The sequence below is a fragment of the Haliotis cracherodii genome, unplaced genomic scaffold (assembly GCF_022045235.1).
Source record: "Haliotis cracherodii isolate W230 unplaced genomic scaffold, xgHalCrac1.p SCAF_5, whole genome shotgun sequence".
NCBI classification, from domain to species: Eukaryota; Metazoa; Mollusca; class Gastropoda; order Lepetellida; family Haliotidae; genus Haliotis; species Haliotis cracherodii.
In genome coordinates, this window is record NW_027266308.1 from 15,628,201 (window position 1) to 15,640,180 (window position 11,980).

Here is an 11,980-nt window from a genome sequence, read left to right on the forward strand (position 1 = left end):
CTGACATGTATAACGACGAGGCATCATCGCCTGGGGTTCGTCTGACCAGACGCACTCGTTCTAGTCGTGGCCGCATAATTGGATGTCCGTTTCAAAAGGTTATATTTGCACAATATCAACATTTCCACATTACACGTATTATGTTTTTGTCATGTATAATGTTAGATATTTTAAAAGAGAAATGAGTGTAATCAATGGAATACATCAATCCGATACACTTCGTCCCACGATCCGATATGCAAATATGGCCACCAAGCAAAACTATGTTTTATCTCCATATATCGAAGACATCGTAAGAATATAGTAAGAATAACATATTATGATACAGAGATTATTACCGTCGTGTGTTTCCGAATGGTACATAAGAAATAGTAGAATACAAGTATATAGGTTCGAGTTAGCCAGATATTACTATGTTTTACCAAGATGTCTGTATTGAAATCTGATTGAAACTGTTTACCCGTTCATGAGTAATACCGTACACAGTCACCTGGTGAATGCACCGTGTTCGTGATGTATGTGTCATGTACAGTATAACCTTAAAATATCAAGTCCCGGGGATCATCAGAAATAGGTGACGTTAATTTCAGACGATGACATATGGTTTTATGTGTCAGACATGTAACACTTGAGAGGGAAGACAATACAAACTGTTAGAAATATGTGAGTCAGATTCATTGTGCGTGAAATTTTGGAAACAGTTTTCAGTAAGGCGATAACAGGTGAATTAAGCGAGAAGATGACACACACTGCACAGGCAATACAAATTGTACTCAGTTGTACTCCGACGACCAGTATCAAGCAAGTGATATACATAGTACTTACTTACTTACTTACTTTGGAGATTTAACGTGCGCTTTCCGACTGATGCGTATTTCGCACACGGGCCCGGTCAGGCCATTTAATGGTTTCCGAAAGGGGCGAAATTGGTGTGCGCAACCCAAGAGGGGGCTTTAGAGGTTGCTTATATAGAATTTGGGAATTTTCAGATTTGGAATAGACGCCGATGGGGTTGGGGAGGTATATATAGTGTGGTTGACTTATAAACACTACCCTTGTGTATACATAACAAGCTTCTCTTCTCTACTCCAGTATAACAATATCTACTCTACTGTATAAACATTACCTCCTACTTGTATATATACTTGTCAACCACACTATGTATATCACTTGCTTGATATCGGTGTCAGAGCCTACACCGAAACGTCGCTCTTAATTGTAAAATAGAAGTTGTTCATCCATAAATTCGTATCCTTTCTTAGTACTCCAACTAATCAAAGAAGTTAGGGCTAGAGTACCTTTCCTTTGACAAAGGGCAGTTACTCTAGCGGACAGACCGATGGATTGCCGCGAGAGGCATGTAAAAACGATTGTTGTTTTGCGTATATATTGCTTCGCCACTGTATTAGAAACAGATTTCAATTGGAACTATATTGACCACTGTCCGACTGACACATCACTTACCCTGTGACATAATAAATATTTATCTTACATATTGTAAAAACAAAGGTCATAGGTCACTTTTCTCGAAACTTCGTTTAAGTTATCACAAACTAAAAATTGAAAATTGATAGATATACAAAAACACCAATCCCATTGGAACAACGTCTCTATGAAACGTGATGTCTCAGAAGATGAACAACATCACGCCCTGTCTTACGTTATACAACCGAGAAAGAGAATCACAAATAATCCTCAATCATGGTAAAAGAAATTGGTAGACTCTGTTAATCGGAACAGTTCTTAATAAGTTTACCAACAGTTATCCAGAAACAACTTCCAAGATCTCTTATCATATCAATAATTACAAACAAATTCCTTTATGTACAACATTACCATAGTTTTGCTCTATTCTCATATTGTTTCAGTATCATTATAATACACTTGTCTTGAAAAAAATTGTTATAATGTACCTCCTTTGTATGTTGAAAGTTCCTGTGTTTTTTAATTTTCGTTTATTGTGCATGTATTTTGTCGTTTGTGATCGTGTAATATTGCCACTGTTTCTTCATGGAATGTTCCGCAATACATATCTCATCTAAAACATCTTTGTTGGATTATAGTTTCTTACAGTTGTGTACGGGGGTACGGTTGGCCCAGTCGTCTAAGGTGCCGCAATTCGCTATGCAGAGTTGTGTCTCTTGGGCACGCCAGAAACCTATGACAGTGTGTTTGAATCTCGGTTTTGTTGTCAGCAAAAAACCCGTGCTCGTTGGTTTCACCAAAGTGGTGAACGTCTAAGACCTGCATTACTTCGGGCTTTCCTCCCACATCAAGCTGCTAACACGGAATGCTATTCAAAACGGCGTTAAACCCAACTCACTCACTCACTCTTGAGTACGGTTTCGTTTGGTTAACTGGGTTTGTGTTATGATTGCTTCCGGTTCAGATTTGAAGTATGTTTAGAAGAATGTTACTTTGTTCAACCCAAACATCGTTAAGATATCATGCAACCGTATTATCTTTTTGGAAAATAATTGCCAACTACAGACCAACCTGTTGATTTCCTATGTATCCAGAAGCAAAGAACATATACGGGTGTATAATCTCTGCCGGAAATTAAAAAAACCCTGTCAAGACAAAAAAACCCATGCAGAACCGTAAACTGCCACATGAAACTGTATGAATCATACATTACATACAGTGGACTATTTGAAACAATACTGTGCACAGCAAGCGCCATACATGTGATTATGAAGACAATTCATTACAAATTTCTGAAATCAAACCCGCTGTTTTACATATGTTATTTATTGAACATACTTTATAGAAGCCCGGTATTTAATCGTGTTGAATAAAATGTTGCAATAGCAGTGTGCAAGTCGAAAGATTGAGAGCGCGTGACAGGCTTGACCTGAATTCCTGGAACCTTTCTCGATGGCTGCCTGAATAACATACGATACATTGCAATGGTAGTGTGCAATAGAGCTGTTCGGGTAATCACTCACTCTCAGTGATACAGCTTGGATAAGATACGATGTACAGCATTGCAGGTCAGTGCGTGATAAAGGTATATACAACGCCTATAGCTAAAGGAGATAATCGCTCAATGCGCAATAATTTATTCTGACAAAAATATAGACCGGTTAATATATACCGGATATATATTTCCCCTATATTTTCCTTAAAGATCCAGGGTAGAATAGGTCTTCAGCAACTCATTCGTGCCGTAAAGGGCGACTATGCTTGTCGTAAGAGGTGACAAACGGAATCAAACGGAATCGGGTGGTCAGGCTCGCTAACTTGGTTGATGCATGTCATCGTAACCCAATTGCGTGGATCGATGCTCATGATATTAATCACTGGATTGTCTGGTCCAGACTCGATTATTTACAGACCGCCGTCAAACAACAAACAAACAAACAAACAAACAGAAAAGCAAGACAATTTTGAAGTATCTCTTATTGGTGGAAAAGTTTATCATCAACATTTCACGCACATGATTTGCAAATTTTGTTTTGGTAACCGTGTGGCTTGAAATTTCAAAGAAACAAACATGTCGACATACGTGCTATAAAATTAACCTCTCCCGTATAACAAAGTAAACTTGTTAATGTAGTACATTGCTGCCCCCCACCCCCCGACACACACACACACCCCATCGTATATTCCGTGTCGTCTGCTCACTGATACAATCTGCTCTGCTATAACTAGTTACAATAAGCAGCATCAATAAGTATGAGATTCTAAGTATCTAAACATATTAGACATTATGATGAGCTGAAGTGAGGGAGTTGGTTTAACGCCGCTTTATTACATTATTTCCAGTATATCCTCCTGTGGGAGGAAAGCCCGGACATATGGTGCTGACAAACCTAGAAAACATCATCAGGGCGAATCTGGGATTCAAACTCACGATCATAGGTTTCTGGTGCACCCAGGGGATGTAACTCTGCACAGCGAATTGTGGCGCCTTAGCCGACTAATGAGAATCAGGATGTTACTATGTGTGACCGGGCTGATTGCGTGTCATTGCACCCTGACAACGTGGATGGTTGTTAATGCTATCGACCACCTTTGTCTAACGACTTTAGAGACGGTAAAAGAGGCGTTATCCATACAAATGTCATGCCCTTATCATTTACTAGTTTCTAAGTACCTATGTAGAATTCGGAGTCATAGTCATCCCATATATAAATGTTAGCTCTCCAATACCGGGAACAACCTCACAATACCTATGTGAATTATAGAATGGATAAATGCTATATTCATATATGGTCGTCATGTGTTGGGGTCATCTTCAAGGATCCCTTGCAACGCTTAAACTCTGCTGCTTGCCTCGTTACGCTGACATAAGAAGAGGGCATCCTTCCCAAATGTTGCACTCAAATCTTCATCGGTGTTGTTTTGTTTTACGCCATTTTTCTCCAAGTTCTTGGTCTAGTTCTATGTGTGTCCCAGAACTTAATCAACCCTCGTATGTGTTGATGCATGTGTTTATGAATCACTATCAAATAGTGATGATACCAGATGTTCGCGAAAAGGTGGGCATATATTGCCCCACCGGCAGCACACGTCACAAACACCTGTAAAGGCAAATCAGTTGTTCTCCTACAGAAACACGGGAACATATTGTACAAGCCAAAAACTCATGACAAACGTTAAAATGACAGTCACCATATTTATTCAAACCTCAACAAGAACAAAATCACAATAGAAAACACATAACAAATAAGGAACTTTTGCCACAGAAGTATGTTCCGTAAAGACAGATCGAAGCATACATTCGATGCATAGGGATACATGAGGTAAACCAAAGTCATTTCTCGGTTTATCTCAGCTGAAATAAATCATAGATAAAATTTATAAAGGCACGAGCTCGGAAGTTAAACACTTCTTATAGCACTAAGGGTAACAGCTGCAAGCAGTATCACAGTTTGGGGAATTGCAATTCATGCAATTTCAATTTTGTCCCTTTGTCACTTTGCATTGAATGGAAATTGAATTCATCTAGTGTTGACTCATGAACAGTTAATAATTTGAAAATGAGCCACTTCTGCGTCTGAAAATCTTCTTGATAATGTTTGTGTTCTTTTTCCTGAACTTGAGAGCGGAGAAGACGACATGCTGAAAGACCTCCTTCAAACCCTTGTGGTCGCGAGCGGAGCACTCCACATAGCAGTCAGCACCAATGTCCTTGGCCAACTGGAAACCCTCGTCCGTGGAGACCTCGCTGTCTTCATTCCCGACTCGGAGGTCTATCTTGGTGCCCACGAGGATGACCGGTCTCTTCTGTTTGGTGTGTTTGGAGTGTCTCTTCAGTTCAGGCATCCACACGTCATTGATGCTGGCCAACGTTTCCCGGTCACAGGTGGAGAAACAGAGGACCAGGACTTCACTTTCCTGATAGGAGAATGCTCTTAGACTCTCAAAACGTTTCTGGAAAGGGAAAGAAGGAACCATAAGTACTTTGTAATGTAGAACAATGCAGAAAAAATGTAAATCTTAAAATTGTTCATAAACAATGCAGAAAATATAGACAATCAAAATGATTAATAGAAACTGTTAGAGATCTAACTATGGATATAGAAAGAGGAAAATATCAGTTCTATGAAAGGGTAGTTAATCACAAGCCTATTTTTGCATTAAGAAAAAGTATAATTCAAACAGGAAATAGATGGAAATCTATAAAAATTAATAAACATTTTGTAAATCGGGTGTCTCATCCCGTTACGCTAAAATCTAACTTGCTACATACCTCGGCTGAGTTGTCGAACATGCTGATGACAAACTCCTCTCCAGCGACATTCAGAGGAACGACATAGTTGTCAAACACTGTGGCTTCATAATTATCCTTGAAGGACTTCTCAGCATAGCTCTCGGAGATGCTGGTCTTTCCGACCATCCCATCTCCCATGATGGCACAGTACAGGAATTTCTTATCGAGGTTCTTCATAGTAATTCCTCCCTTCATCGTGAGTTGTTAGTTTGCAAAGCTCGGATCGATTGTACTGTCGCGAAGTGATGTCTTGTTATATACTCTGATTCTACCAATCAGAAGCTAGAACAAGATGACTCGTGGCTAGACGGCCACGTGATGGATGGCACACACTGAGTGGCATGTCTTGAGTTGTGTGTACAGAAAAATATGCAGGACAGCCTTAGAAAATTAGTAGATTTGTCCAGATGTTGTTTTAAAGTTAGTCTAATTAAGGAATGATGGATAAACATTGTTGATTGGCTTAATCACGTTGTTTATTCAGTGATGGTTATGACCCTGAACGCTGCACATTAAAACACCTTCCTGTCTGCGGGCCGAGCTTGGATTGAGTAACTTCATGGGTTTTGCGTCCGGGTGTTAAACTGCGGGGCAAAAGACAGCATACCGAATATATTTTTTTTATAATTGAAAATTGAAAGAACTGTTAAATTTGATTATATCTATTTAACCGCCCTCCTTCTTGCAAAAGTTTGTAAAAATGTAATCTGCGGCTGGGTAATTTTGTATAAAAATAAATTGGTTCAATGAAGACTGGGTAAGAAATGAATTTGCAATCACATGACCCCTTCCATGTTTGAAATGTTATAAGTTAGTGCAAATAGCAAATTGGTTGATTTTCATAGATAAAATGTATAAAATACACACCAGCAGTTGTATATTATGCAAATTGTTTTTGTTTGTTTGTTTTTAAAAAAGTTTTAAATCAAATTATATTTTTAAAAATAGTACCATGCAAAAGTATGATTTGAGTGCTGCCTCAGCGCCGGTGCAGTTAAGTCTTTGGACATAATACTGCTGAAGTAAGATATTTTCCATTGAAAATCAACTGTATAATAAAATCAATTTAGAAGAATTGTTTCTTTTGCTCCTCACTTTAGTTTATTGCAAATACAACTTGGTAATATTCAATGAATGTGGACCTTGGCACAGACAGCAGGCGTTTAGTTTGTTGTCAATACAATGAAACACATCTGTAACGTCACTTCAATGTTTAATCGATCCATTATTTTCCACAAAAGAACTACGTCGTTGTCAGTTATTAACGCCTACATTATGTTGAAACCATATTTCAATGAGGTAAACTTGGAATAGACGGAACTGTTTTTTTTATTTTGACACTCAAGTGACGGATTTCACAATTTGTCGGAAGACAAGTATCACCCGTTGGGCTTTAACCCACATCATATATGATTTGTAGACGTGTAATAGTCAATCACGGCTACAGCGACACAATTGCGAACGGTTGTTAAAAAAATGAAATGTATTAAAATAGCTATTATAATCCTGTAAAGCTTAGAAAATACATATTATATGTATAATGTTCTTACATTATTTTGCCTATAACGATACTCATTTTAAAGTAATTATATAAACCTTTGACGAGAAAAACTAAGAAACATACAAACAAATATATCCTTGTTAAGGGCTCTCGAAATTCTGTTTTCAAAACGTGCATTAATAAATACCCGGTTATGACCCCACGAATTTGTAAAGAGCCTTGCACCAAGCATTGTAAAGATCAACTTTCGATGGAGCTTGGTGTACGTTCAAAAGCTGCTTCACGCACATACGATTCACGCAGTATGAGTACAAAACTATTTTCCACTAAAGAAGGTTTAGTAATAGTTAAAAATTAAGGATGTATTTCAAGTTTGAGAATGTAGGAATCTGTTTCAATACTTGTGGTGTAAACCTGACTTGCCTTTGTATGTGTTTGTGATGGGTGCAACTTGTGAGGCAGGATACTCTCACTATTTTGAACACCTGGTGTCATACGTTATTGATAGTGATTCATAGACACATGCGTGTGATATAGTCGGAATTTTACAATGGACTCTGCTTGAAGAAGATATTTGTTATGGTAATGAAAAAGAGTTTGTCGCTTATATCATCATATTGAAATGATATGCGTGAGTCCGAAAAACAATTCGACAGTTTCATTCTTGTCTATGAACTTGACATCAAGCCGATACCATGTGAGGATTACAGAAATATCCCTTCCATTGTTACACATTCACCGCCAACACTCTGCCCAAAATCCGATATACTGATTGAAATTCAATATATTTGTTATTCGCCCTTCCATCCTAAATCAAATATGTTTTTCTTCTACTATTAAGCCAATAATAGCACTGTCCTTTAGCAGAGCTTTCTTATGATCATGGAAAGAGTGTTATCGCTTTTAACTAATTCTAAACATATTATATTATACTCCGTAATTCAAGAAGACGGTGTTTCCGGACTAGCGACGTTCACTATGTGTCTAGTGTATTTATATTGTATAAGGTGAGACTAAGATCTGCAACTTATCTGTCAGTAAATGTAATATAGTAACTAATGCATATAGTCAGTACAGAGTCGTTACAGTGGCCAACTGGCACATGACTACAGTACACGATGTATTTGAAATCCATTATGTGACGGGTGCCACCGGTAGGTCAGGATACGCTCACTTATTCGCAAACCCCTGTGTCATCACCATTGGATATTGATGCATAAGCACATGCTTCTAGTCCGAATCCCACAATTGACTCTGTTTTCAGTAGAGATCGCTGGTGATTATGGCGATGTTTTTTTTTAATCGGAACAGCGTGAAACTAACTCTCCAGTTGATAATCTACAGCGAAACCTTGTTACTTCGAGAACTATCGAACATTCATCGTGTTGCCGTAGTTCCTGACAAACATGTGACGATGTAAGACGATGTTTTCAATAAAGAATGATTTTGACGGGATCGTCTTAAACGATATATGGGTCAAAATTATTTGTAATAAACAAGGTTTCACTGTGCATTAAAATTCGTCATCACTAAAAAGTCATAAGATGACAAAAGTAAATTTGAAACTCATAATATTTATTAAAATTCAACAAGAACAAATGACAATAACAAAACATACAAAACAATGCACTTTTGTGATTAAAATCTGTTTGGGATGCATCTTTATATTATATTCGACATGAATAAGTTATCACGAATATCACAGTTCCTTCTCAGGCTATCACAGCTGAAATATATCACAGATAAAATCGATAAAGGCACGAGCTCAGAAGTAAAACACTTCTTATAGCACTGAGGATATCAGCTGCAAGCAGTATCACAGTTTGCACAGGCATCCACACAGAAAATGTCATTTGCCGCTCATGTGTTTTCCATTTGTCCCTTTGTCACTTTGCATTGAATGGAAACTGAATTCACCTATAATTGTTGACTCGCGAACAGTTAATAATTTGAAAATGAGCCACTTTTGCGTCTGAATATCTTCTTGATAATGTTTGTGTTCTTTTTCCTGAACTTGAGAGCGGAGAAGACGACATGCTGAAAGACCTCCTTCAAACCCTTGTGGTCGCGAGCGGAGCACTCCACATAGCAGTCAGCACCAATGTCCTTGGCCAACTGGAAACCCTCGTCCGTGGAGACCTCGCTGTCTGCAGTCCCGACTCGGAGGTCTATCTTGGTGCCCACGAGGATGACCGGTCTCTTCTGTTTGGTGTGTTTGGAGTGTCTCTTCAGTTCAGGCATCCACACGTCATTGATGCTGGCCAACGTTTCCCGGTCACAGGTGGAGAAACAGAGGACCAGGACTTCACTTTCCCGATAGGAGAATGCTCTTAGACTCTCAAAACGTTTCTGGAAAGGGAAAGAAGGAACCATAAGTACTTTGTAATGTAGAACAATGCAGAAAAAATGTAAGTCTTAATCAAAACAAGAAAATATCCAAATTAGTAGATATCGGTAACCATTGATTAAATGTGATGTCTCATCCCGTTACATGTACACTGATATGGATCTTGCTACATACCTCGGCTGAGTTGTCGAACATGCTGATAACAAACTCCTCTCCGGCAACTTGCAGTGGAACGACATAGTTGTCAAACACTGTGGCTTCATAATTCTCCTTGAAGGACTTCTCAGCATAGCTCTCGGAGATGCTGGTCTTTCCGACCATCCCATCTCCCATGATGGCACAGTACACGAATTTCTTATCGAGATTCTTCATAGTATTTCCTCCCTTCATCGTGAGTTGTTAGTTTGCAAAGCTCGGATCGATTGTACTGTCGCGAAGTGATGTCTTGTTATATACTCTGATTCTACCAATCAGAAGCTAGAACCAGATGCTCCCGGGCTAGACGGCATATGTTGAGTGGCATGTCTTGAGTTGTTGATAGAGAGAGAAATGCGGGACAGCCTTAGAAAATTAGTGGATTGTCCCTCCTTCACGCTCAGTTAATCTTGTTGTTTTAAGGTCAGTCTTATTAGAGGAGTGGTAGATAAACATTAGTGATTGTCTAAATCACGTTGTGTACTCAGCGATACGTTTGTTGACGGGCCATTGTTAATTCCTAATATATCTGACCACTAACCTTCCTTCACATATGGACGCCCTTGTAAAACGGAACCATGAGACATTATGACATTATGTGATACAGACATATTTATTCAGCACCATCAAGAAGAAAAATAAAAATAGAAAAAAGGTAACCCTCGTGTATCCGCACCCATACTCACATGCATACATCCGCACCCTTCGACTCATTCCCCACCATACCCCAATATCCGTCTCACTATATCCAAGCCAGCCCTCATGTATCCATACTTTTGCTCACATGCAAACACTCCCCTCCCACCACTCCCGCAATAGAAAGAGCGGCGGCTAGAGATTTTACAAGCGCGCCGGAACGAATTAAGCTCAACTGGTCAACAGGTGATGATTGCATAAAATTACAATAAACTTCAGTCACAGATTTCCATATGGACCATACAATCCAGTGACTGACATCATGAGCATCAATCTATGCAATTGGGACACGACGACGTGCATCAACCAAGTCGAGTCTGACCACTTGATCCCGTTAGTCGCCTCTTACGACAAGCATAGTCACTTCTTACGACAACCATAGGTTGCTGAAGACCTCTTTTAACCCGGATCTTCACGGGTACATACATGTATAGCCCATATGGGCCTATGGGACCTAGATGTCTCTGTAGTTGTGTCTGTGAATGTGAATGTGTATAGTGCGTACTTAAGGCTCCACACAGCGAGTAGTTTTAAACTCTTATTTCCAAAGCATATTTACTAAGCCTCTTTCATCCCACATTTCGTCGATAGTCGTAATTAATTTATCAATTTTAAGTTTATTTCTAACAATTTGATAACAATATTCTCTCAAGATTTACAATAGAACATAGAAACTATTATGTGTTACAGCCCATTTTACCGACTAACTTTATTTGGTTCAGCAACTTAATAATGGCAACATTATAGACTTATATGGCTTTACACATTGTACCCATTGTACCAATTGAGGAGCAGCATACTACAAGGCTACCCCACCAGCCCATTCAATGCATAACTCTACAATAAAACATGTATTTCTATGCCATCTTTTATGTGTCGCCAATAATCTGTAAAAGTAAGAAAGGTTCAGAGTTTGTGCTTTTGTCTGTCACTGAAACAACGGAAGTTGGCCTACCTTCCATACAAGAACATAGTCAACTTCCTCACATTAAAAGAGACATCGCATCAACTTTTTCGAGGATGTGGTTCCAGGCTACAAAGGTTATATGCAAATACAAACAGTCATCTTCTGAGAACCACCAGTCTCGACCATGCGCCGAATCAGACCCCGTTTGTCGCTATAGCCAAAATAGCGGGGAAAACTGCCTGAATGAATAATTGAAAACCAGACATGACACCATGGGTCCGCGAACAGGGTAAACGTGTCCTGCCCTACCCATTTAGCTCCCGCCACTCACACAATTTGCAAAATAAATAAGTGTTTGTTTCCTGACGCCGGACAGCTGTACCCCTGTCATGTGAATGCAGCCTGTGAACAAACAAGACAATCAAATGGTAGACTAGAAAATCCTGCTTTACGAAAGCATACTCAGAGCACTCAAGTTATATCACGAATTTGAGTTGTTTGAAAGGCATTACTTAAAGGTTGACGGATTTGCATATGATTGTAAGATTGGACACGTTTTGAACGACCCTCATCCTCATCATACAACACATATCAAGTATATGACCATGTTTATGA

General features: G+C 39.0%; 2 protein-coding genes across 2 annotated transcripts; both read right to left on the bottom strand.

Annotated features, from left to right (window-relative positions):
• Window positions 1-4,971: 4,971 nt before the first annotated feature.
• LOC139443550 (cell division control protein 42 homolog) lies at window positions 4,972-5,914 on the bottom strand. Its single transcript, XM_071224528.1, has 2 exons — window positions 5,699-5,914; window positions 4,972-5,379 (listed from the first exon to the last, which is right to left on the bottom strand). Exons 1-2 carry the CDS (start codon window positions 5,912-5,914, stop codon window positions 4,972-4,974), a joined length of 624 nt encoding a protein of 207 aa, XP_071080629.1.
• Window positions 5,915-9,161: 3,247 nt separating this feature from the next.
• On the bottom strand, window positions 9,162-9,957 carry LOC139443551 (cell division control protein 42 homolog). Its single transcript, XM_071224529.1, has 2 exons — window positions 9,742-9,957; window positions 9,162-9,569 (listed from the first exon to the last, which is right to left on the bottom strand). The coding sequence occupies exons 1-2, from the start codon at window positions 9,955-9,957 to the stop codon at window positions 9,162-9,164; spliced, it is 624 nt and encodes a 207-aa protein (XP_071080630.1).
• Window positions 9,958-11,980: the final 2,023 nt, after the last annotated feature.